The 27,703-nt window shown below is 35.4% G+C and overlaps 2 protein-coding genes and 1 pseudogene across 4 annotated transcripts; all 3 read right to left on the bottom strand.

Annotated features, from left to right (window-relative positions):
- Positions 1–903: 903 nt before the first annotated feature.
- LOC131623306 (separase-like) lies at positions 904–18,827 on the bottom strand. 3 transcript variants are annotated; one of them, XM_058894305.1, is made up of 27 exons: positions 18,114–18,827; positions 17,852–18,029; positions 17,680–17,775; positions 17,171–17,305; positions 16,620–17,086; positions 16,171–16,279; positions 15,283–15,408; positions 14,704–14,964; positions 14,508–14,609; positions 14,165–14,386; positions 13,945–14,055; positions 13,537–13,683; positions 13,081–13,446; positions 12,871–12,960; positions 8,925–9,188; positions 8,704–8,827; positions 7,803–8,600; positions 7,330–7,567; positions 6,772–6,874; positions 6,087–6,260; positions 4,231–4,286; positions 3,906–4,135; positions 3,565–3,799; positions 2,895–3,297; positions 2,300–2,539; positions 2,081–2,168; positions 904–1,991 (listed from the first exon to the last, which is right to left on the bottom strand). In XM_058894305.1, exons 1-27 carry the CDS (start codon positions 18,725–18,727, stop codon positions 1,474–1,476), a joined length of 6,495 nt encoding a protein of 2,164 aa, XP_058750288.1. In that variant the 5' UTR covers positions 18,728–18,827; the 3' UTR covers positions 904–1,473. The 3 variants fall into 3 exon arrangements, with proteins under 3 accessions (XP_058750288.1, XP_058750290.1, XP_058750289.1); XM_058894307.1 differs by having other exon boundaries at positions 7,471–7,567; XM_058894306.1 differs by having other exon boundaries at positions 13,537–13,680.
- Positions 18,828–19,898: 1,071 nt separating this feature from the next.
- LOC131623280 (uncharacterized) lies at positions 19,899–20,931 on the bottom strand. The gene is made up of 2 exons (XM_058894279.1): positions 20,466–20,931; positions 19,899–20,371 (listed from the first exon to the last, which is right to left on the bottom strand). The coding sequence occupies exons 1-2, from the start codon at positions 20,929–20,931 to the stop codon at positions 19,899–19,901; spliced, it is 939 nt and encodes a 312-aa protein (XP_058750262.1).
- Positions 20,932–21,465: 534 nt separating this feature from the next.
- LOC131623278 (uncharacterized) lies at positions 21,466–22,470 on the bottom strand (annotated as a pseudogene).
- Between the last annotated feature and the right edge of the window lie 5,233 nt (positions 22,471–27,703).

Here is a 27,703-nt window from a genome sequence, read left to right as displayed (position 1 = left end):
AAACTGATATGTATTTTTGAATAATTATTTTACAAAAATGTTTAAAACGTTATAAAAAATTCCACAAAAAAAAACTCAAAATTTGATTTCTAAGTCAAGAATTGCATTACTTTAATTATTTTTGAATGATCATTATCTTTTGAAATTTGAAAAATTCATATTTAATTATTCTCATTTTAAAAAATTCTATAATATGAAAAAAAAAAATCAGAAAATTAAAACTTTAAGGATAATTAAACCGTTTTTAAAATTTTAAAAAATAACAAGGATTAAAAATGCATGCATAAAAATTTTATAAGGACTTAAAATATGTTTTTTTAATAGGGACTAAAAATGAAGTTTGAGATATTTATAGAGATCAAAAACATACTTAACCCTAAATTTAATCCTCTCAAAAAAACTTATGAAAATAAGTGAAAAAAATCCTTGTGAACATCATAAATTGTTGTTATAAATTATTTTCAAAAGTTATCACATACAAATTGTATCACAAAATTTATACTAATAGATAAACTCGAATGAGTCAATAAAACAAACATTTTGTCTCATTGACCTTTTAATTTATTAACCTATTTAACATTAGTTGAATTACTCATTTACAAATGTTCAAATGAAATAGACTTTTAAGGTAGACTAGTAAGTCAACGAGGTCTTCGCAAACGATAAATTCAGACAAAAAAAATAAGTTATGGCCGCCAAAAAACGAGCGGGGCAGGCATGCCCGCCAAGTAAAATGAGCATAAAAGTCCTACCCGCCCCGTCAAGATGGCGGATTGGCGGGCTGGGGCTTACCCGCCTATTTTTATTTATATTTTTTTAATAGATTAATAGTTATTTTTACCTTTTAATTAAACTTTTCACTTTTTTTAAAACAATTTTTTATAAAAGTAATTTTTTAACAAATTTACTCAAAAAATATTACATATATTTATAAATAAATGTATAAAATAAACCATCAAGAATTGCAATTACTATAATTAACTAAAAAAAGAGTGAGTTTTGGAGGGGAAGCAAACTTTGGCGAGCGGCGAACTTTGACGGGACAGGTATGGCGGGCGGCGAGTTTTGGCAAGTCTTTGGCGAACGGCGAGCCTAAAATCCGAATTCAACCCGCCATTTTTGGCGGGTGCGCGGGCGGCCCGGCGGCCCCTGGCCCATTTTGCCACCCTTATCCCAAGGTGGAACTAGATTATGGGTTTCAAACAAGAAAAGTTACAGTTACGCATTTACAAAAATGTCTTTTAACCAAATAATGGGAGGCCAATGCAAGGCTCAATTAGCAATCAAGGTTTGTATGCCCCATTCCTCAGGGTTCAAGAATAAATAAATTGAACTCATGTTCCGAAGTTCGTATTGTAGGGTTCGTATTTAGCAAAAGTTGAGATGGTCAAGTGGGATAGATAGTAGATTAACCTCTTTAATATAATTCAACACTAATAGTGGTAGAGGTTACCTCTTGTTGGGTTGATAAGGCTAAATATCTTTTTTCTTCCAAATTCCAGTAGGAACACCATAGCATATAGGAGATGCCCCTATTAAGAAGGGAAGCTTGCAAACATTACGCGCCTGGCCCATGAAAGCTCCAATTTTGGGTCTGTGGCTACACTTGTTCTTAGGTGATTCACTCTCAAACAACTCTCTTGATTTCTTCTTTGGAACTTTTTTCTTTGCTCTACCCTTACCGCCCTTCAAATTAATGGCCTCAAATTCTTCTAATTCTAAGTTGCACTGCAAACATTGCGTTGCAACTTTTGGTCGTTCTTTCAACCAGGCATTAAACATAGCTTTGCCAAACCGGTGTATATCACTTTCTGTTACTTCCCATAGATTGGCAACAATGGATGGAGAACCAGCAAGTAGATATGACAGGGCAACACCTTGCGGTGCATAGCTACCATGTGAAGTCAGGGAGCCACTGCAGCACCCCATCAGAAGTGTAGCACCGCACTGTGGGAGTTTCTGAATCTTATGACTTGGAAGGTATTGTTCTCCTGTGAAGACAGATACAATTCAATCAGATGGAATGATAATATAATATATATGCATTAGGTACTATTTTAGATGTTTTCTTAAGCTTTACCGCTTCCATGCCCGAAATATATAAAGAGATCATGGTTCTCCAATGCATAAGTCAATTCTTCGACGGTAGGCTTAGAACCCGCCTTTCCCTATAAAGTAACGTGATAAGAAAAGACGTAAATATTAATTGGACTAGTAGATAAAACAACCGACAGGAATACAAATAGACATAAATATTCTACTTAGTTACTCTTATCAATTGAAAGAAATGTATTATTACCTCAAGGTTTTGATCTCTAAAATAATTCTCAAATTCTAACTGAGTGCCCACGAGATCACCATCTGGATTTATTAAATAAAAAGCATCTAGAGGGTCTATATTAGGAAAGGGCATCAAATTCCTTCCCACTTGTTCCTTGTGGTTGTTGCCATTATCAAGCACTGCAGAGATGCTACTAACCGAAGGCATGCGGTAAATTTCCTGGTTCCTTAGTATGGGAAAATTTTCCCAAGGGAGCATCTGTTGCAGCAATAGAGTTTGGTCATTGAAGTCCGTATTAATTGATTAAGAGCACACAAGGCCACCAGTTAAAAAAAAATATATGTACAAATACAATCTGATTATATATATATTAAAAATACTACTATTTTGAATATCAATTATAGGGCATATGTATATTGATTATTGAAATATGAAATAAACAAAAGCTAATGCTCATTCCAACATAGAAGGATGAAATAAATATTAAAAAGTATAAGCATTCTACTCTACCGTGCCACTAAATGATGTATTCCTAATCATTTCAAAAGTAGAATTTAATGCTTCAAATTATTTTAAGACAACACAATAAGCAAGTTAAAAACAAATGATTTACCTGCACCTCAGAATCCAACACAAGAATTACAGGCTCTCTATTCACAAAGTCATCCACTTCCAGCACATTTAAGGCTTCATTTAATAGTTCAAAAGCAATCTCTGATGAAACTAATTTGTTGGCTGAATTTAAAAAAATCCCACCCATTGGTCCAGCACAATAGCCTCCTTTAGCAATGTAGCAGTCTTTCTTTGAGCATAGCTGTGAAATCAATGTCTTTCCTTCGCTAATATATTTGGAGCCTCCAAGAACAATTTTAAGAATACCCTCATTTACATTCAATTTGCACTTAGATCTTAGATCATTCACAAGATTTTTAAGCACCAAGTCAAATTTTTTGTTGTTTAACCATTCACCAAGAAGCAAGCAATTCCATGAACCAAACCACAAATCTTCAAGGTTCCTGGTAAGATATGACAATTGCAAAAGGAGAGATAACAATTAGTTTCTATTTTTTGTTGACAGAATAACAATTAGTTTCTTGAAGGTTAAAACTAATTCAATGTTGTTAATGATGTCATCGTGCATGCTATTGTTTTAAATTTTAAGTTTGCTAATAATGAATGTATAGAGTCGATAGTTGTTCAACTACAGCGAAAGGATACAAAATATGCAATACATTCTCAAATCAAAATTTAGAAATTGATGAAATCGTACAGAAGTAGTGTACCTCAGAAATTTATCAAGACAATGATCAAGGTTCGTTCTTTGCTTCCACCATGATATCCTATTCTCCATTGTATTTTCAAAACGAGCCACTGTTTGCAAGTAATTCTCTTTCAAAATGGTTTTGAAGGCTGGTGCAATATCATCAACCATTGTAAAACCCCAAGGACAATGCCATACTTTACTAGGATTCTGAAAGATTTGAAAAACATCTGAACCAGTTCGCACATCACCCTCATCTGACAAAGGTGGCAAGCAATTACAAGTTACCTTGTCAAACTTCATGAAGTTTATACGTATATGATTTAATATCATATGAACTATGTACCAAGAGTGGATATATACCTTGTAAAACAGAATCCAGAGGCAATAACATCACAACAGGTTCAGTTTTAAAATTCAGTCGTGAAACCAACATCCACGCTTTAACACATCGAGGATGAGGCAACAACTCCTGAAGTAAACAAGTATATTCAGGTTCTAGCAAACTTATACCAATGATCGTTGTGAGTGGAAGACCGGCAAAAAACTTCTTCACGGATTCTGCAAGATCTACAGTGGAATCAGGAGCAACCCTGCAACACAGAGAAACACATACAACAGAGTATTGCTTCAGATTGTGTTTGAATTGATTCATTGCCTTATTATATGCAATAAGAACAATTGTTACCTGAGAGAGTCAAATGTGACTTCATTGATGAAAGAAGATCCAGTAACATATGGACCCTGAAATTGAAACTGATTAATTTAATGTGCCGTGCTTGTCATATACTCTCTCTGTCCCAAAATAATTGACTCAGTTGACTAACTCACGCAAACAAAGATAAATGTATAAATAAAAGAGAGATGTTTTTACTAAAATACTCTTATGATATATTAATGTATTCACTCTTAGCATAAATACAAAATGGAAGATGATGAATTGAGAGTGATGTAAGAAGTATAAATTAAAGGGTACAATTAGAAGAAAAAAAATATTGTATTGAAAATTGAAAGGGACAGTTTTTATTTTACAAATGAGTCACAATTGTGTTGGACGGAGGAAGTTCATCATAAATGCAACATACAACATTGAAAAAAAAGTAAGAAATTCAAAGATACATTTACAACAACAACAACCAAACTGTATCCTATTAAGTGGGATCGGGTTACATGGATCAAATTACGCCATAATGTTCTATGAAAGCCTTATTTCATCAAGGATACATTTGATTTGTTAAAAAATAAAGGACAAGACAACGTAAAATATGAGTTACATGTTTGGTTTTTAAAGTGCTTTTATATTTGTTATTTGTTAAGAGTCCCACCATCAGACAAGTGGGGGTAATCCTCACCTTATAAGTCGATTTTGTAGGGTTGAGTTAGGCCCAACCATATTTTCTTAAGATGGTATCAGAGCCTCGTTTAAGATCCGGTGGGTCACCTACTATTAAGTTTCCACTATCAGAGCCTCGTTTAAGATCCGGTGGGCCACCTACTATTAAGTTTCCACTATCGGGCCACCCACTATTTATTTCCACACTCCAGTTGTTTAGTCCTGGGCGTGAAGGGGTGTGTTAAGAGTCCTACATCGAACAAGTGGGGGCAATCCACACCTTACCAGCCGGTTTTGTAGGATTGAGTTAGGCCCAACCACATTTTGAAGAGCAGGTCAAATACTTGTTATATGGATACCACCATCCAAAAGTCGAAAATAGCCATATTGATACCCTATGAATTTGGCCAAACCTCATCAACATGGAGAGAGAACTAGCAAAACCAATGAGCCTCCTACAGTCCTACCCCACACAGCCCTAATATTTTCCATTAATTAACAAGCAACAATGAAATAAATGTTTTTTTACAACACAACTACTTGTATTGTGTTCTTCAACTTGTGTTACCCCTTAGGCCTTAAGGCGCATCCTTTTTCCTTATACATCATTATCTTATTATTAATGTTAAGAGTGTTACATCAGACAATATATAGCTCGAATTTTATAAGACAGGTGACACCTTACAAGTCGGTTTTGTAATGTTGTGTTAGGCTCAACCACAGTTCTAAGATAATATTAGAGTCTCTCCTCAAGTGTCATTGATTATGAGGAGACATTTGCTCTAGTGGCAAAGATGAATATTGTTCATATTTTACTATCTCTTGTGGCACACTTTAGGTGGAAACTAAACATGTTTGATGCCAAAATATTTCTTTTGCATGGAGACTTAGAGGAGAGGATGTATATGCATATTCCTCTAAGATTTGGTCTCACGGGTGGAACAAACAAAGTGAGTACATTGAGGAAGGCCTTATATGGGCAAAAGAAATTTACTAGAGCATAGAATTGAGATGTTCACAAAAGTGATTATGTGTTTGAGAGAGTGGTTTAAATAGACAGATACTTTGAAATCATGTTAATCATTGTATTCGGCCCATTAATCAGGCATGTTAGGTACAGCATAGTCCATATAAAGCAAGTTCGCATTTGTACACTTGACACAATATTGATAAACATTAAGATTTGTCCCAACATCAACAAGAGACTGTACCTTACATCGCCCAGTCAAATGTGAAAGAAACTGGAAAGTAAGATGAGTTCCAATTGAAGCCTGGTGGAAGTATGAAGACCAATAATTTTCATCGAAAACTTTGCTATAAGATGGGATTGAAAATTGTTCACTCACGGAAGAAACCGTGTACATCATAGCAAGTAATTTAGACACCTGTTGCAGTATTATTACCAAAACTAAGATCATAAACTGTGAAAGAGCTCAAGTGATAAAATAATATTAAAACCAAGGAAGAGATTAAAAAGCTAAGGGCCAGGATTATTAAGTAACACAACATGGATTTGCACACCATAAAAAAGGAATGTTGAGCAACACAATGTGGGTTTGTACTTCCCACAACCTGTTATATATCAAATTTCTAAGTTTTAAACTTTTGAATCTCTTTGAATTCTGTAAAGTGGATACTTTTTACTTACCACCATTGTGGGTACCTATATCAGAAACTTACTTAACTTTCAATTATAAACAATGAAGAGGATATATATTTGAGCCTTGTGAGTTACATTCTTCAGATTTAGTTTTATTTTATTTAGTTTTAAAAGTTGTCAAGACAGGTAACAATGTCGGAGGTGTTCATAATTACTAAGATTATAGCCAGTTAAAAAATTAGACCAATTACGTGAAAATTGTCACAAAATAATAATATGAAGATAGAGAATACAACCTTTTGAAAAACTATGGGAACCTCACGAGAGAGTACAAAAGCAACCATCAGCCAAGAAACGATGTCTTCAAACTTGATGTTAGATAGATTACAAAAAATGTTCCTGTAAGGAAAAACCAAAATGTCCCGTTTAAAAAAGTTAGTTATCAAATTTTATGTTCTCAAAGCAACAAATATAACCAATTTTATAAATATAACTCATAAGGAGAGAAACTATTGTAAGAATACAGGAAAGCAATACAAGATTTCCACAAGAACATAAGGGATTTAGAAAAGCAGGAAAAAATTTGGATTCGGAAATCAATATTTTCGCAACAATTTTCGAGTGCTTTTATTTAGCAGAATATAATTGGATAATTGTCTGTTGAAAACTGTCAACTTTTATCTATTACAACTTAGATGACACTATTAGTAAAGCAAACACATTATCTCGATGAAAAACACATTATCTCAAAGCATGTCAAAAGTATAGTTATACATTGCAAGTTTGTAACCATTCATATATTATTGCTGAAATGGCAGCCAGCCACTGTCGGAATATTTTGGATGCCAATATACCTTGTAAACTTGGAATGATAGAATTTCAAAGAATACCAACATATGCTATAAACTATCTCTGCGCGCTCAATAGCGAATACATCTCCTGGTATCTCCTTAGCAACCAATTGGAGAAAAGAATCAAGAGGAATTGATGAAAACCTGTGGCAGAATGGGTTTCTGACAAACAGAAGCGACATGCTTTTTAGAAGAATTTTCTGTGCTTCCTCGATTTGACCAGGATATGCATAACACGACACTGCTGATGAACATTCACATTAGAAAAAGAAAAGGAAAAAATTTATTCCATAAGGGAAAACTTTGAGTCAAGCTATTTAGTGGCAAGCTAGTTATTGAACAAACGCTTAATCTGGTGAAGTTACAGCTAATGCTCGAAAATTGTGAATTTATGTTACCACTCTATTCACTAGGTGCAAATAACAACAGAACAATCAAGCATGTACACAAGACAAAATGTGAAACGGTATACATACCTACTCGAGTGAGAAGCTTCATTGAAAGTTTCCTCCGAACAAACTCCCATTTGAGAATAATAAAATCATTCAACAAACCAGATTTCACAACTTCAGATGGAAGGTAGTTCCAACACTTTATTTTAGATAAAATGCATGATATTGCACACCTTGAAGAAATGCTGCAACCTATCTCCTTTGAAATTGACTCTCTCCGACTAATCATGTCAAACTGATCAGTAGTTTGGTTACCTTCCTCATTTTCATTGACTTCTAACTTCCTAGAAATGTTCGCATGTTGGTTTTGTATAGATCGATATCTGGAACGAGTTAACCTTGGTTTATTCTCAACTACTATGGTTGGTTCCTTTAATATAACCTTGGCAGAATTTTTAGACCTTCTACTTTGTTTGCGTTCAATCATGATTACTGGCCCTACTTCAGTAGATTTCGTTACATCTTCACCCGCTTCATTCATTATAGAGCAAGTACAAGTCTTTCCAGCAGCACACTTTGCATCCGTTGCTGTTGCATAACCATTGTCTTCAGGACAACTCAGAGGGTTTTTCCAATCAGAAAGAGTTAATTTATTCAGAGCTGATGTGTACCAATTTTTTGCAGTCTCTTCAGAAACACCCTCTTCACAAGCGTTAAATTTACTTTGACACAAATCTCCAAGATACCCGTGAAGAGTAACTTCAAGTATTAATTTACACTTTGAGCAACAAAATGGCATGCTGTTATCATTCAAAATCTGCTGGGCGCATTGAAGTTCCTTTTCTGCCAAATCCCAAAGTCTTTTCCTAAGGTATAGTTTTCCTAGTAATTCAAAGCAAAACATGGAAATTTAATTTTACACTAAAAATAGAGAACAATACCAATCAATGCAATGGGCGGATAAGGCTACAAATAACTTACACACCTAAGAGGGAAGAGAAAGCAACTATAAACAATGGCAACTGAAGCGAACAAGATATTGCTTTCCCCCATTGAATATAGGTTTCAGCCTCAATCGCATCTCCGATAATTTCATAGATGACTCCTATCTGCATGTATATATGGCATTGAAATGCAGTCCATAAAAAGCTCCTCTACAAATATTATAAGTCCATATATGACAGGATGACAAGAAATAAGCCAAACCTGAAAAGTGCTCTCAAGGTAACACTGCATAATTTTCCAAGGACTCAGATAATTGTCTTTTGAGTCCCATGATATATAATCAAATAGAAAAACCTCTCTGACAACTGACTTGCCCACTTGAATTTTATCAACACCATCCATAAGATTCTTCAAAAAATCAACTTCTACAATATTCTCTTCATTATTCTTCTGAAAATTGCGCCTAAATTTCACTTTGAAGAGTTTGGCATGTAATCTATGGGCTTCTTTTGCGAATGAAAGAGCCTAATAATTAATAAGTAAAAAAGACAAGAAATACTATAAGTCAGAAAACAAGGCAAGGGGCAAAGAAATGTAAAACAAAACAAAAATTATGACATTCATTTATACGTCATCTGTAAATGCGCATAAAAAAACAAATACTGCTTTGAAGTTTAAAAACCTTCATCTTTTGCCTTTTAAAAATCAAGGTCTGCTTGTTGTCGTAGGGAAAAAATTGAAGTAAAAAATGATAAGGTATTTATTAAAGAGAATGGTAGAATGCTGTTGTGTTTTATTCGTAAGTCCCAGACTGGTTTATATATTGGGAATACTATAAATTACATTAATTCTTTTCTTAATGGAGAATAAAGGAAAAAAAAAAGAAAATAAACGAAAAATAATAAAATAGGAAAATAAAATATTTTCCGACACCCCCCTCAAGTTGGTGCATAAATATCTATCATGCCCAACTTGTCTAACAAATGCTCAAAGATAGATCTTGCCAAACTTTTGGTCAAGATATCCGCAGCTTGTTGACTTGAAATCACGTACATTGTACCCCAAAGACACCAGTTAATAAACTATTAGTAGAAATAATTTCTTGTAATGCGTGCATTCAATTTCTTGAAAATTCAAATATGACTTTATTACACTTACTTTGTTCTAATTATAGTATGACCTTTAAATTTTTTTTGTCATTATCACTTCTAAAGACTTGGATATTTGTTTGAAATTGGTTCTGCACCATTGTAAAAAAATAATTTACGGCCTAACAAACATCTGATTTCTCCTTTAACAAGTATACCTAACATACTCTTGTATGGTCAGCTATAAATGTGATAAACCATTTTTTGAGAGAGAGCGTACATGTACGGCCTAACAAACATCTGATTTCTCCTTTAACAAGTATACCTAACAATAACATACTCTTGTATGGTCAGCTATAAATGTGATAAACCATTTTTTGAGAGAGAGCTTACATGTACGGTTAGGGCCCCAAACATCACTGTGAATAATAGAAAAAGGTTTTGATGGTTTATAAGGCTGTATTGAAAATTGGAAACGATGATGTTTTGCAAACTCACATGCTTCACATTTAAACGAAGAAAAGTTCTTATTATGAAATAACTTAGGAAACAAGTGTTTTAAGTAACGAAAACTAGGATGACCTAATCTTAAATGCCAAACCATAATGTTGTCATCTTTATTATTCAAGACAAAAAAAAAAAGACTCGGCAAGAACTTATTGTTTTTTAAGGTAGTTGTGATGCAGATCCAATGTCAAGGTAGTAGAGTCCTTCACTCTCCTTAGCACTACCAATCATCTTCCCCGAGTTCAAATCTTGAAAGACATGTGAGATCAGAAAAAATTAGTTTGACAATTTATATCTTGGGATAATTTACTGATAGACATTAAATTACATGATAAATTTGAAACATGAAGGACATTTTTAAGAGTTAATAATGGAGACAACACAACTGACCCTTTACATGCAATGACCGAAAAAGAGTCATCTGCAATTTTTATTTTTTGATTACCTGCACATGGACTATATGAAGAGAACAAAGTAGATTTACTTGTCATGTGATCAGAGATACCTGAATCTACTATCCAAGTATGAATGGGACTGACACTAAGAAATTCTGAATTACCTTTTGTTGCTATAGAGCAAGAAGGAGTTGGAGACTCGAGGAGTTTGTACAGTTTGTATAGTTGTTCCGTAGTGAGTGGAAGTTGAGACGAAGAAACTTGCTGCCCTTGATCAGAATTACTAGCCTGAAATGCACGAACACCTTTCTTCCAGTTAGGAGGTTTGTCTTTGAGCTTCCAACAAGTTTCGCATGTATGCCATTCGCATTTGCAGTGATCACACCAAGGAACTTTGTCTAACCTTTTCCCCATGTCAAGGTTCCTAGTGGCCAAAGTTAAGCCTTCAAATTCATAGATTCTTGGTGTCTTGCCCATCATAATATCGTATCGTGCCTCCTCCCTTCTTATTTCTCCAAAAGTTTCAAAGAGTTGGCAATGGTGTTTTTCCTAAAACTCTACCTCTTACTTCATCAAGGTCTTTATTGAGTCCGACGAGAAACATGAAGACACGATCATTTTCTTGCCTCTTGAGAAACAGAACACTATCTTCTGTACACCTCCAATTGTCATCGTAACAGAGATTCAACTCTTGCCACCAACAACTCATTGTAATAAGCAGTTACACCCCTGTCACCTTGTTTCGCATGCCAAAACTTTGATTTTAAACCAAAAATTTGTGAGGAGTTTTGAATATCAAAGTATGTTTTCATAACAGCTTCTCATACATCCTTTGCAGAAGACAAAAACATGTAAGGTTTACCTACTTCAGTTTCCATAGAGCTTACCAACCACGCAATAATCAAGAAGTTTTCAGATTTCCATTGTTTGTAAAAAGGGTCTACTCGTGCCGGTTCAGCTACTGCTCCTGTTAAAAAACCAAGCTTCCCTTTGCTATCCAATACCAAGCGAATGGACTCATTCATTATAGTTATTTCCATTCATCTTAGGAATATTGACCTTGAGGGAGTATGAGGAACCCTCTTGTTCATTGCCGCCTATATTGGAATAATTGTCACCATAAACATTGTTGTTTTTGTTTCTATTGTTGTCACCATTACCTCCATTATTTGTGACCACCAACGATTCCTCTACTATGCCAACTTCGCGGTCGTCGCCATTATCGCGGTCGCCGCTATTTCCGCGGCCGCCGCTCTACTCTGGTGGTGGTTGTTCGCCTTGGTTGGATCTAGTGTAGTCATGTGCTGTAGAAGGCCAGGCCACCTGTTAGTTGTGATTTGTCATAGGAGCCTAAACGAGTTTGTGAAGCGGGTCGGGTAAAAAAACAGGTTGGACAGAAATTTTCACTAGTTATGAAAAGCTTTAGAGTAACCCTAACTTAGTGCTCTGGATACCATATTAAAGAGAATGGTAAAATGCTGTTGTGTTTTATTCCTCAGCCTCAGGTTGATTTATATAGTAGGAACACCATAAATTACATAAGAAAAAATTTAATGGAGAATAAAGGGAAATAAAAATAAAATAAATGGAAATAATAAAATGGGGAAATAAAATATTTTCCAATAGTATTATAAATAATCAACTCTAAATCCATTAATGCTTTTACATTCCTATTTTCATCTAAGCTTAAATTGTAGCCAAATAAGTATTCATTATTACCTACCCAACTAAGAATATCGCTCAAGTAGAAAAACCATCACATAGGAGTGACAACAAATTCAAATTCAAGCTTTGACCTAAAAAAATCTAGGTCTGCCTGTTTAAATAAGAAAAATTAATGAAGGAGAAGGACAAGGTATTATAAATAATCAAGTCTAAATCTGTTATGTTTTTTACATTCTTTTTTTTCATTTAAGATTAAATCGTGCCTAGATAAGTGTTCATTATATTCACTTACTAAACTCAGAAGATCACTAGGTAGGGTAGAAAAAACATTGACAAGTCATCACACATTAAAGTCCAACCCAGTTTTGGCTTACTAGAAAGGAAAAAACACATAGAAGTTGAAAATCCATCACCAGCACTGCAATCTCTCCCACGAAAAGCGGCACTTATGACAAATATGAGACATGTTTCAAATAGCAATGGTAAAGTTAAAGGGGTGATGATCAGTATTGCCAGGAGCCCTGGACTAAAATAAAAAACATTGCTAATTACCTCTATTAACTTCCCATTTGCAACGAGTCTCTGGCACAAATCACTATAAAGATATCCAGCAAGGAAAGTGCAATGACTTGGAGCAGGCTCCTAGGAGAAGATTAACAGAGAATGGAGTGATGAGCTTAAATAAAATAAAGGTGTAAATATAAATACCAACAATTTGCCATTCCAAAAAAAAAAAAAAATTATGTCTAAGAAGGGCCATACATTTGAAATCAGTTTGAGTGCAGCTTTCTGAACTTCGTCAACTGTGATTTCTACTTGAAAAGAGCTACCATGGTCGCAAGAACTCCTATGAGAGCTTGCAAGCAAAAAGGAGAAATTTTGTTGAAACCCTATTAATGAGGATTGGTTTCCCTTAAGATTATGCATCCAAAAATTAACATTTGAAAGACCACTAAACTCATCCAATGAATTCAGGATGAATGCCTCATCCACAGGCGAAACGCAGAGAGCGTGACTAAACCTCCTACTTTCCCACAATAAGGTCAACCACTTCTCCGTTGAGATACTCTTCAATTTGAATATTCTGATCAAGAGCCGGTATGCATCATTGAAAAGTTCCATGAAACCCTGAAGAGATGTTGTTGAAACCAAAATACTGTCACACCATGTATCTTATACAAAAACTACATAAACCAATAATACTTAAGAGAAACAAACCTTCAAGTGTAATAAATCGATTATGTTATAGAGTAGAATCATTATACTGTCAGACAATGCAGAACATCCTCCCTCTTCAAAGCAATCCATAGAAGAAATGTCCAACCATAGATCCAAAGCAGCCTTAACATCTTCAAAAATTTGCTGCTTAATGCATAATCAAAGATAGATTTGTTTGATTAATAATAAAATGATTACGGAGAGTTATCTGAAATAAAAAAAACTTCAAAATTGCAAGAAAACTTAAAGAAATGAGGATAAAAAATATATCAAATATAGTTGTCAAATCCTTGCAAGGAAAACCAAGAAAACTGACAACTGTGACATCGTCAGTAACAATTTACTGCCCCCGAAAAAAATTAGAAACAGTTTAGTGACAAAGTGGAAAATATCAGCATGGTTTAGTACCTCTGAACAAGGTTCAGCTTCCTGGGTACACAGTGCTCGTAGACAATATGCCACACACAATTGATGATAAATGGGAATTGCTTTGGAACACATCTCACCAGGAATCTCCTTCTGCGGAAGTGGACTTCTTATTAATGGTCTACACATCTCTAATATAAAGAGCTAAACAGAAAATAGTGGTTAGCTATTTGAGAGGGACGGGAAAAACCAAACAGCTTACCATAATGATGATTGCTTCCGACAAACAATGAATGCAGTCCCGGAGACCATCTATGCCGCAAAACCTTAATGCCTTTCCCTTTCTGACTAGAGTGTGTGCCTTTTGAAAACAGCTAATTGGCGTGATATATATTTTTTGAAGGAGGATGTTTGTGATTTTCAGTTGCATTTTCTGACAGAACTCGGGGTATTTATCACTCATCTCCTCGTAGGCAGTGAGTTCCTAAACAGACAAGGAGGAAAAGATACACAAAGACAAAAGAGGTCTAATAAACATCAAATGCATAGCAGGATAATTGTGATGAAATTTCTATTCAAAGGAAATGTCTACAATATGGCTGAACCTGCTCTAAGATTGTGCCAATGTTCTGCTTTGACAATTCTGTAGAAGATGACAATATACTGTATAAGCTAGGGGAATAAACTTCGTCACGTCTGCATTCTATCTACATGCATATAATATGATATGATAATCAATAGGAAGAAGCAAACTTAAAATGTAACTGTTGAAAACAAAATTTAAATGCTTTGTAATGCTACCTTCACCCACTTCTTCACCACAGGTATAGGAGCTGGAATCTTCACATACAGATCGCTAACACTAGACCAGTTTTTAAGAGTCTCGATCAATTTCTTCCTTATCTTAAGATTGTTGGTTTCATAAAGAAAATCTAAAAGCAATGCGCTTCTTGTGTAAGCATCCATTACAAACTCTTTCAAAGCACCTTCTGACAGATTACCACAGTGACATTTAATACAGAGCCATGATACTTTACAGCACAAGTTTAGAACCTTTGAAGCCTGTAGTAATACATCATACAAGAACAAAAGTAATTTAGCAAAAGATACTAAATTCTTAATACCTAAATTCAACACACTACAATTTAAACCTAATACATATCTTAACAATAATAAACCAAATAAGATACTTGTTGTAATGGCTCTATTTATATTACACGACCTACTTCATTTTTGACAAGTTTGTTTCTCTTAATGATGACTAATGGCTCCTACCGGGAGCTCAAACGCTTGTTGAAATATTTTAAAAAGCAGTGAATAATGTTTTCCCGAGATATTTCATTGCATCGAAGATTTCAAGTAAAAAACAGAATGAAATACCTCTTCTGGTTGCTTGTTTTGGTATAAAAACAAAGCACTATTAAAGAGACAATTAATTATGTATTTCAACCCTTCTGTATCAATCCACTTGCTAGCGATGACATGCTTAATCAATTGCGTGCTTTCCTGAAATAGAGGCAAAGAACATTAGTTTTTTTAAAACACTACTTAATAGCTTTCTGCAAACATATAAGAAATTCAGTAAGATATTTTTGGTGGGAAAAATATTACAGTAGAAAATTAGAAAAAAGTAACAGTATGAAGCCCGGACACGGACACGACACGGATACGGACACAACGACACCGCTAATGTAAAAAATATAGGACACGGATACGGCTATATATTTTTTATATATTAATAAAATAATGTAGTTATGAACACAATTTATGAAGAGTTTAAAATGAGAATCAAAATTTATGTATTTTTAAGTCAACCAAAAGAATACTTAAATTGAGTACTTTTAATTAAGAAAAATAATGAGTGTCGAAAGAGAAAGAGTGAAATACGGGCGGTGGCGACGGTGGAATACCAACATGCGGCGAAGCGGCATGCGGCAAAGATGAAATCAAACAAAGAAGATGAAAACAAACTGAAAAGATGAAAAAATAAGGAATATGAGTTGTTTTTATAGTGGGAAAATGAAATATAAAAGGTAAAAAACGTTTGTATTTTTTAAAATTTTGAGAATTTGATGTGTCCGTTATTTGAAATAGTGTGTTGTATCCGTGTCCGTTGCATTTTAATTTTTTTTCCGTTAGACACTTCAAAAAGTGTCTGATACGTGTCGTACGCGTGTCAGTGTCCGGTGCACGGACACGCCTTCTGATTGGCGTGTCGGAGCTTGGATGGGTAACACGTAAACAAGACTTCATTATACTAAGGAGAACCTGGAGTTTACGATTGGTTCTGATGGAAAGAGTGAAAACTGCCAAAGTAAAGCAGGGCATTGTTTTACTCTTTTCGGCAAATCCATCATCATCCTTTTCAACGGTAAAACTGCAGCAAGAAAGTGGAACTTAGATATTTATCATCACAAATAGTACAAGATGAAATTAACAGAAGGTATAATCTTTCAAACTTGTTGAGATATCTTATAAATAAACAGTAGGAAAAAAACTATGTTCTTAGAAACTACTCAAGAGTTAATGTGACGGGTGAAAATTATAATATAAAAGAGAGCAAATCCAAATATAAGACAAATGACAAGAGGAATGGAAAACTATTTTCATCCATAAAATCAACATAATAGCCGACAAAGAATCAAATAGAAAGACATATAAGTTGATCATGAAAAACTCTACTTCATCAAAATAATTTGGATATTGACAGAGTATACCGTGGATTATAAAGAATAAATTGACAAAGGGCATGAAATGCATCTTCAACAGTGGATAGCATAGTCATAGTAGAGGCATCAATCTTTTCAGTAAGTAGTTGTTTCCTTTCTGAATTTACTGATTTAACAAGTGGTAGGCATAGAAAGTTCAAGGCCTCTACATAAAATGATTGGTAAGTCATAACTGCCTCGCAATCAGAAGCTGATTGTGTACATGTGGGGCCATCAAACTGTTGGTCTTCAACGCTAGTTGGCATACAACTACTTCTGCTGCAAATATGAAAGGAACCGTGCAAAGGAGGTGAACTCTGTAGTATTTTCTTATTTTCAAGTAAAGTTCCCAGGAAACATTCAAATTTTGTGGTGCCAGAGAATACAAGACCTTCGACTCCAGACTTCAACTTACAGCTAACAAGGAGCAACCCAGCAGCATAAAGCCTCAGTATTGAATTAAGGGGTTTCATAAACTGCCAAAGTTCCAAATTACTTCAATTAAAGCAGAATACATAACAAAATAAAAACTACAAAAAAGGAACATTGAATAAAAAAACCTGTTTATAATGCTCTGCTGTTTTGTTCAAATATGTTGCAAACGTATGACAAAAACTTGCATTTGCATTCTGGCATTTAATGACACAATAATATACAAGTTCAATAAACTCGACTCCGTCGTGTCTCTCTTCAACCTGAATGGATAAATATAATAGATTAATATAAAAATCAAGAACCGCAAGAAGAAAATACCAACAGTGTTATTTAGATGTAAAACAAACTAAATTAGTAACTAAAAGCGATCGTGGACAAAAAAAGATGTCAAATGAACAAAATCAGCTTGTAATTCATTGAAGTAAGACTTGTAATTCTTAAATGGTGATAGGCTGCATAGGGCATAATAACTAGGTCAGGTAGCTCTACAGGATTACTTGTACTGGTGCTCTTACCAACTTGAATTTAACGGCATTCAATTGAATGGAATTAAGAACAAACGGCATCACTAGATTAGCAAATTTTGATCCAAAATTAGTGAGTTCTAGACATAGAATTTCACATACATCCTTACCTTGTTTTCACGAGCAAAACAATCCAGTATATCCATGATATACAACAATTTATTCTCATCCAGCGTAAAGAGAATGGAGCACATCTTGTGGGCAATCTGCATTCAAAATTTCATCAGCATTGTTAGTGAAATGTTGATTGAAAATATAGCTAAAAATAAATAATTAGTTTACCTTGAACAATTGATCTTTAAGTGAAGGTTTTGCAAACTCAATCAATGCCGTTTGGCACAAAGTGATCACCAAATTTTTATCAGAGAATGATATCTTTTCAAGGAAATTTAAAGCACAATTACCCAAGTGATATGCTAAAGCCTTGTGAAATTTCTCATATGAATTGGAATCCAATCCCCTAAAACAGTAATAAGTTGTATAAGCACACATTGAATATAAGTCTCGTAGCATACAAAAGAAGTGAAAGCAAACATTGACCTACCGAAGCCACAGCCTTACTTCATCCATCAAATGAAGCACCCTTCTGAAGTAGCCGTCATCTTTAACTGAAGAAGCCATTGATGCACACTTCACTAAAGTCACAACAATATCAACAACCAAAGAGGATAACTCTTTATCAACTACACCACCTTTGTCAATCTCAGGAAGAATCTTCTCCTGCTCCCCCTTGCTTTTCACTTCATGAAGGCTCTTCAAAAGCTTAAACCCTTCGGCTTCAGCCTCGTCGAACCGATTACAAGACACATAGCAACGTATCAATCGAAGCCTCAGGTTATGGATAGTTAAGGGCTTGGAAACTAATTGAGAACACACTGCTTCTAAACAATCTAAACAGAGAATATAAACTTGGAACAACTCGCTGATTAATAACTCGTTGGAATTTAAAACTTCTGAAATACGTTTGGGGAGAATCGATATAGAGCAGTTGATGAATGGTACAAAACGTTTCGCTAATGTTCGAATTAGGGTTTGATCATTCTGACAAGATTTAATATCAGAAAAAGGACGGAGGTAATCGGAGATTAGGGCGTAAATACCAATAGAATCGGAGGTTTTCAGCTTGGAGACAAGAGAGGCTTCGGTAGGAGAAGCCATGGAGGGAGAGTGAATGCGATGTATGAAATGATTAGATGACCATTAGTAACCCTTTCGGAGTATCCGTTGCAATTTTATTTCAAAAAATAATACAAAATGAATACACAACAATGGTATATTTAACCTGTGTTACATACATGCATATATAAACTTTCCATATTACTGTACTTTTTTGTTGAAAAATAATTACTCTTGCAAATGTCCAAAAAAGGTAATTATTTAAGAGAAAAGGGTTGATGCACTGACAGTGTAAAATAGTTTTACACTGTCAACCAATCACAACCATATATCCAATTAAAACACTCTTTTATTTTTGAAAAAGTTTAATAACATGGCAAATTGGTGGTTGTTTATTGGATGACAGTGTAAAACTATTTTACACTGCCAGTGCATATCCATTAAACCCATTATTTAATACAAAGAAAAATTCTCTCATTCACCTACTTATTACTATTATTAAGTTATCACCTCATCAACTTTGTTTTCAAATTCAAATTTTTCCCACCTTTTATTTATTTCAAATTTCAGTATATTATATTCAAACTCGTATATATATATATATATATATATATTCTTTGGCCACCTCCCAACCTTCTAGGTCATCTCTTGTGAAAAATTCAAACTACCCCTGACTTCGGAAATGCATTTCCGAAATGCAAGAAAAATGTGTTTTCGGAGATGCATCTCCGAAAGCGCTTTTTTTTTAAAAAAAATTGTCTTATTTCGGAAGTTCATTTCCGAAAAACAGCATTTCGGAAGTTCATTTCCGAAATACTAGGCGTTTTGCAGATTAAGCAAAACAGCCCCTCCCCCATTCATTTAACTCTAATCCTATTCTAAACTCAATCTCTCTTCAAAATTTCTGCAAAAAGCAAGTGTGAAGTATCAGAGATTGCCAACATCTTCTTCCAATCTCAATTTAAGGTATCGTTTGGCCGGGCTTTTTTCAGTTGTAAAAGTTACTTTTAAGTTACAGTTGAAAATAAGAGCTTTATAACTAAAGCTAAAGTTGTTTGTTAGTTTTTATTTTTTATTTCTATAAAGCCACTTTTAAGTTAAAAGTTGTTTGGTAAAGTTTTTATATTAAATTAAAAGAGTTATCAAATAATTTAAGACTAAAACCATAAATCATTTCATTTTTAAAAATAAACATAATTCATTAGAAAAAAATTCATACATTCCTATTTTCCATCAATGCAAGGGCTATTTGGTTTCTAACTCGATTCATGTAACCTCCATCTTGTACTCTTTTTGGATTATATAAACCCACGTCTTCATTTATATTTATATCTTCTTCACGACCAGTCATATATTCAGAGTTATCATCATTTTTATTAATTTCCTCATCTTCAAGACCATACATCCGAATAAAATTATGGAGTGCGGTTGTTGCAACTATGATCTTCTGTTGTTTAATGAGTGAAAATGGTCTCATATCACATAGTATATGCCATCGTTTCTTCCAAACTCCAATTGTTCTCTCAATGAGATTTCTCAATGAAGAATGTGCATGGTTGAATACTTCATGCATTCCTTCTACCTGACTCCCATCTCTAAAATCAGGAATATGATATCTTTCACCTTTGAATGGTGATAGATACCCTTTCATGTTTGGATATCCAGCATCAACAAGATAGTACTTTCCTGATAATTTTAAAAATTCATTGTTAACTTATATAGAAAATCAATTATGTGTGTGTGTGTGTTAAAATTTATTGTATAACAAATTTATACATACCTTCTGGAGGATGAGGGAACACACTTTTCATTTCTTCAATCACACATGAAAGAATACGAGTGTCATGTGCAGTACCAGGCCAACCAACAACAACAAAAGTGAATAACATGTCTAAATTGCACACCAACATGACATTTTGGGTTGGATATCCCTTTCTACCAATATAACAAATTTGATCTTTAGTGGGAACAATGGCAGGGATATGTGTTCCATCGATTGCACCAATGCATCCTTCAAAATGAGGCCAATACCTACGATCATTTTTTATTTTGGATGGAATTTCAGTAAATTTATAATCCGGAGGCCTTACAATTTCCTTTGCTAATAAACATAAACTATCCAAAACTTCCCCAAACTTTCTACTTACAGTTTCTCCTGATTTTCCAAATTTATTTTGAACATTTCGATTAGTTTCACTATGTGCACAACTCCAAAGAAACATAGCAAGTGCCTCCAATGATGTCATTTCTTTAGATTGGATGTAACCATCCTTTACTCACCAATACTTTTTCAAGTTTCAATAGGGTATGAGTTTCCATCATAAACATGTTATAACTTTCACCTGGAGTGTTAAGATTTTCTCGAACCCAAGTCCACCCATGAGAATAAAGAAATCTATTACCCTGTTTCATTAGGTACTTCATATGATAGTCCCAAGCAATTGTTGCTGCAACATAACATATCTTATAAAACCCATATTTTCTTTTTTTAACTTTTCTCGAATGCTCGTTGATTTGATTAGAAGACATATGAAATTCAATTTAAAAAATAAGGAAATAAATGTAAATACATTATTGTTTAAAATAGTTCAACTAAATAAGCGAATATAAATACAAAACTCACAACCAAGTATTCGAAGACAAATAACAAATTAGATAGAATACTATATAATACATCATGAAGTTAAATCTCAACTAAAAACTTAAAAGTAAATAAAAATAGAAAATAAAAACTTAAATCTTAAACTAATATTATAAATTTTATGTCACCCATACTTGCCTCACTCATACTTGTATAGAATCCACTCTACCAACGCATTTGTAGAATCTTTTAAGGACATTAGTAGGATTCTATTATTTTCATCTTTAAGCATTTCTAAAGCATAGCTAAATTGTTGCCCATTCAAAAGTCCTTCCTCTTTTAAACTTTTCAATATTTTAACACAATCTGGAATTGAGTATTGTCCATAGACATGAGACGTGGCTGTAATTTCAGCCTTTTCAATTTCATTATGACCTTCAGCTGCTTGAACTAATCTCTCTAATGTATTTCTCATAGTTGTTGCAGTACCGACTTTTTTCCTACCCTTTGTCACTTTCTCACCCATATCTAGTGAAGTCTTTATTTTCTTCTTTGGTTGAATATTTTCTACATAAATAAATTCATCTTCATCAGTTTCAATATTTTCTATTGGTACATCATCAATAGTATTTTTTCCATTAGATTCCAATGGCACCCCCAAAGCTGGTGTCCATTGGTGTTGACTCGTTGCAACAGTCTCCCCAAAAATAAATTCCAGCTCATCACAAAATTCTAATCCTTGATATCGAAATTTTGCATATTTCACATTCTCCTGCGTAACCAATTAAAGATAAGACTTAGAAAAACTATTATTTTATTCAACTTTAAATAAATAATAAATATTTTCAATGCTCACCCTTATTTTAGCATCCCACCATGCAGGGTCAGCTTCAATATTTCCTGTTTGAGGATTCCATCCCAAGCCTGTTTCTTTTCCCAATAATTGTTTCCAGGTAGTCCAATCAACTCTCAAATTATCCATTCTATTTTTCAATTATTTCTGGGTATAATTTTTTTTAGCACCTTTGTTGAATGTTTCACGTATCTCTTCCCATTTTTTATTTCTAAAAGCAATCCTCGGTTTTCCACATTTTCGAATCTCATCCATACAAATGTCAAGTAACATTTTAGTATCAAATGGATTATTCCACTTTGCTTTTCCAAAATTTTCAGATTTTAATACAGGATTTTCGTTTATAGACATAGCTGCAGTATATTAGAAAATTATAAATACCTAAAAAAATTATTTAAAGATATTTCTTAAAAAACAGAGAAAAAAATATTTGACTCATCTTTCACCTACTATTTGGCTATTTTTCCATCAATTTTTTATTTTATGAAAAAAATTAAAACTATGTTTAAATTCCAATTACATGTCCTGCACCTACTATATAAAAATCAATTCCTAAAACTAATATTACTATGCAATTAATCTAATACTATTATAGAACCACTATGTCAAATTAAAATATTTATGTATGTTGATAACTTGTATAGAACTACTACAAGCCTCACAAATATAACCATATAGTTTTTTTAATGAATGAAAACAACATGATGATGGCAGTAGTACAAACTTGACTATATAAATGTTGGCTTATAAATATAATAATATAATATGTTGTGCAGGGAAGAAATATTGATATTGACGGTGATATACAACAAGTTTCACATGCAAATATAATAAAATATACTCAAAACAAAATAGTGAATGAAACAAAAATAAAGAAAATAGTACCTGCAAGATGCAGAACTTTTGTATAGAATCGGCGCAAAAGAAGAATTAAGTGGCGGGAGCGTAATAGGGTAACACTGATGATGCTCTTTATATAATATAGAAAATAAGAAAATAATATTAAAAAATGAGAAAAAAATGCATTTGGAAGGAATCGATGTGGGGACTAAAATATTACCTCCGAATAAGTTAGTTTAAAGTTCATATCAATACCTTCTTTTAAAAGCTCCTTCTATTAAGTTTTCTTCATTCTTAAAAAAGGTCTTTTTTTATTAAGAGCTTAAATAAAATATTGTTTGGCCCACCTTCTCCTTAAAATATTGGAGAAGTAGAAAAAAAGTGAGGCCAAACGGTACCTAAATCATCTCAAACTCTATTAGTGGTAAGTTTAGTGCATTTTTTTCAATTTTTAGATCCATTATTATATCTCTATTAGGGTTGTTTAGATCCATTAGTCAAACTCTAAACTGCTATTTAGGTTGTTTAGAATGAATAAAATTAGTTATGTTTTAGGATTTTGGGGTCTTTCATTGGAGGTTGCAGAGAAGTTCTTCGTAGGGGTGTTTCGGAAGTTCATTTCCGAAAACACCTCCATTCCCAGTTTCGGAAATGAACTTCCGAAGTGTATCAGAATTTCAATTTTTTTTAGTTTTTTATGTTGTCTCGCATATTAATCGATTTCAATTGTTTTCAGGAACATGTCAGGCAACCAAGCACGCATCAGACAGGGTAGAGAGACACAGACTACATCGGCTAGAAGCGAGCGGGCGGCGGCGCAGCTGGCGTCGACACAAGTACGGGGGCAGGGCCGGGGACGACGTGTGCGAGTGCCCATGGAGATGGACGAGGGTACCTCTACATCTGGATCGAGGAGTCAGCTGGCTCGGGTATCTTCTTCCCGCCAGCGAGAGGAGGAGGAGGAGAAGGAGGAGGTGGCAGTGCCATACCACGAGGCGGAGGGGGTACCGGATGTTGACCCTCCACTTGGGGAGGAGGATGAGCAGGAGGACAGCTACCCAGGAGGGCCCATTGACACTTCCGTGCTGATTACCTACCACGATCACGTCGCTCGGCGTATCTGGGAGGGAGAGGTATTTTTTATAATTTGCCCGACTACATTATTTAACCGTTTATAATTTAGACGTTTATTCAATATTTTCTTAACGGTCTATTTAACATACGTTTTTATTTGTTTTTTTTTAACAGGAGAGAGAGTCGTTGAAAATGGTGAACCACGCCCGGAAGATTTTCAGTCTGTTTAAACCGACTGCTGAGTGGTTTAACGACTCGGTGAGAGCTTCAGGGCTTAGTGGGCTCTGCATGACGGGGTATACCACCATCAGCCACGGCATGCAGGGGGGCTTTGTGGAGCGGTGGCACAGGGAGACGTCTTCTTTCCACTTGCCGGTTGGGGAGATGACGATCACCTTGCATGATGTGGAGTGTCTTCTCCACCTGCCAATCAGGGGGCGTTGTTGACCCACTCCCAAATCCAGAGGATCGAAGCCACAGAGTGGATGGCGCTATATTTGGGTATGGAGCCCGAAGTTGGTGACTATGAGTGCATCATGACATTTGGGCCTCATATTCGGTTCACCATACTGAGCCGCTATTTCGAGCACCACCTGGTGGCGGCGGCCGAGGTCGAGGATGCGGGTGACGACCTATTTACACATTATCATCGTGGCTGCGCTCTCTGGTGCTGGTACATGCATGTGGTAGGCGCTGCGATCTTTGTGGACAAGAGTGCGAGGTACGTCGACGTGACCTACCTCCGCTACTTTATGGACTTGACCACCGTTCACCAGTGGAACTAGGGGGCAGCTACTCGGGCATACCTATACCAGAAGTTGAATGAGGCCTCCAACTGGAGGACGAGGCAGTTGGTCGGATCCTGCACACTACTTACGGTACGTTTCATTTTAATTGTTTTGTATTTATTTATGTTTCGTATTTATTTTTAATACATTATCGTGTTTGTGTTTCAGAGTTGGATCATCTCCTACTTCTCCCGCATCCACGGCTTCCACATCGATCCTGCGTACGTTGACGCCATGCCCAGGGCCGCTAGATACGTTCTCCAAAGGGGAAACAATGCGGTGGGATCATACCGTGGGTACTTGGACCGCACGATGCACGATGACGTCACCTGGAGGTCGTTCAGCGACTACACTAAGATTGTCCCCTTTGACGGTATATCTCTATATTCTGGCTGGTTGGCATGCGGGACTACCATCATGGTCCGGTATCTCCCTGAGCGGTGCATGCGGCAGTTCGGATTTGTGCAGATGATACCCAGGTCACCCTTTGAGGCTGCTCCCGACACAGTGACCAGAGTGCAGCTCACTGCCATATTTGAGGATTGAGAGCATCATGTGGTACCGGAGGAGTATCGTCGCATGCGAGTCACCCAGGACTGGCACAGTGTGGAGGGGTACGTCACATGGTTCTACCGGGTGTCACATCCTCTACTGAGACCCGACGTTCCCGACGCTCCTAGGCCAACACACGAGGAGATCCTGGAGAACCAGCCGGCCGAGGATGACCATGTCATTGATATCCTGCCGATCTGCCAGCGGATAGAGATGCTTGGACGGGACGCGTTGGATCGAGGTGTCTTTCATCAAGGCGGTCCAGAGGCACTCACCGTGATGGAGATGATCGTCACTGATGCGGGCCGTGCGGCAGTATACAGGCGGCAGAGGAGGTCCCAAGGAGAGAGGGTTAGGCATATGATCCGCTGTCGCACGCGGGTCAAATTCGAGTTAATTTGTAAAACTATAGTAACGACGGTAAGGTGACTCAAATATCGTCTCTCAAGGACTCTTAATTATTACTAACTGAAATCGAAATTGGGGGGGAGGGGGTTTGGTTGGTCGAATTATAAAAAAAAGTTCTTAAAATAAGTGATTCTGAAAATAAGCTGTTTTGAAAATAAGTGATTAAAAGGCAAACGAATTCACTGCTTCGGGTTCTACTTATCATCAATTGATACAACTACGATCTCTATCCTATTCGAACACAATATCATTCAACAAGCGTGATCGACATCGTAAGATATGTATTCCTATTGCCGGATTAAGCATACGGTTAAAGATATCGCAATTTAACGGTTAAGCACTGTCGAATTGCGATCAAAAGTCAAGAACATGTATCAATTCAAATTTAATCAACAATATTATACAGAAATCAAATTAAGCAAACAATGATCATATAATATTATTGAAAGGAATAGAATTATATTTGTAGTTATAACAATTTCAAAGTATTGAACCTGAATACAGTAAATTCGTCCGGAAGGTTTAGTTCTCCATAGCAAATCGTGAAAACTCTCCAAATTCGTGAAAATGGAATATGAATGATACAGCCCGCGGCTGCCTAACCTAAGGGGAAGAAGAATGACCCGTTTTACAATCCAACTGGGTCAAACATACGACCCACGCCCAAAACCAATTGACCCGAAACTTAACTAAAACTAGTGCTGCAACTTCAACGAATATTCTGGCCCTTCTACAGTCCGATTCTGACTTCGACTCAAACATAAGAATTGTAGCTCTTTCTCTTAGCTTTCCGGCGATTATTAGAACGCCTCAATCGGACTCCTGGAACTCTAGATATGATCGTTTCCGTGCAGACTGTTATTGCTGAAAAATTAATACGAAAAACAAATAAGTGCAAAAATAAAATAAAATATAAAAACATATTAAAACATAAAAATAAATAAAACAAACCGAAGAAATGCTTGAGTACAAACATGGAAGAACGTGCATAAAAATGCACTGATCAAATTCCCCCACACTTGAACTTTTGCACTCCGAGCAAAATGAAAAGAAAGCAGAAAAACATCAACAGTTACTCATCCTTGGCTACAGATCTTCTTCGGGTGAGTTTGCATCGACAGGTACTAATCTTGCACACTAAGGACATCGTAAGAACACTAACTACAAATATGCAGACATAAGGCTCCTAAATACACAAACCAATTCAAATCATATTATTATACCATAGCCTAACTTACTCATCCTTTTTGCTCTTTTTTCATTCAGGCGCAATCACATTAAGCCCGTTATCTCCACACACTTATAGCAGGACAACCGGTTAGTGACTCTGATCCTTTTGCACGGGGTTCCGGTACTTGCGTGGCATAACCCTTTGCTTACTCAGATGTAGTTGCGGGGGATCGGACCGTAATCCTCCCTACCAAGTTCAGCACCAGAAACCGCTGAACCAACTAACAAAGAGTTTTGAAAACTTTTTTTTTTAAAGATTACACAGCCGTTGGGTTAAGTGACCGGGTGAGGATCACCAAACTTAGAAGGTGTATTACCTTTTTCTTTTCTCTTTTTTTTTTTCTTTTCGGAACATTCACTTATATTCATCGGCTTCCTGCGTAAAGTGTGTGAGAGATGGTGCCGACTGCTGAAATAAACTACTCAAGAGCTGTCAAAGAATGAGAAATTAAGGCTAAAACATAATAACAAATTCAAATCAATTTCCGTATGCGGGAGACTTACGGTGTTAGAACGATACCAATCTTGTGAACTTTTCCCAAGTCTCCGCAAACCCGACTCAAATCAGTGTGTAGCCTAAAACTTTCAAAAAGATGCATTTTTTTATTGAAATTAAACAAAATACTAACACACAAAAAAAACAAATAAAACACACAATTTCCTCCCCCACACTTAAACTAAGCATTGTCCTC

This window comes from Vicia villosa, unplaced genomic scaffold (assembly GCF_029867415.1).
Source record: "Vicia villosa cultivar HV-30 ecotype Madison, WI unplaced genomic scaffold, Vvil1.0 ctg.000060F_1_1, whole genome shotgun sequence".
NCBI classification, from domain to species: Eukaryota; Viridiplantae; Streptophyta; class Magnoliopsida; order Fabales; family Fabaceae; genus Vicia; species Vicia villosa.
This window is presented reverse-complemented; position numbering and strand designations above follow the sequence as displayed.

Coding starts and splice junctions, on each gene's coding strand:
- LOC131623306 (XM_058894305.1), bottom strand. CDS start 18,727: ATGGCTTCTCCTACCGAAGCCTCTCTTGTCTCCAAGCTGAAAACCTCC. Junction 17,306..17,679: donor GTTTTGCTCGTGAAAACAAG/GTAAGGATGTAT, acceptor TTATCCATTCAG/GTTGAAGAGAGACACGACGG. Junction 14,610..14,703: donor TGGTGAAGAAGTGGGTGAAG/GTAGCATTACAA, acceptor ATATGCATGTAG/ATAGAATGCAGACGTGACGA.
- LOC131623280 (XM_058894279.1), bottom strand. CDS start 20,931: ATGACATCATTGGAGGCACTTGCTATGTTTCTTTGGAGTTGTGCACAT. Junction 20,372..20,465: donor GTTCCCTCATCCTCCAGAAG/GTATGTATAAAT, acceptor TAAAATTATCAG/GAAAGTACTATCTTGTTGAT.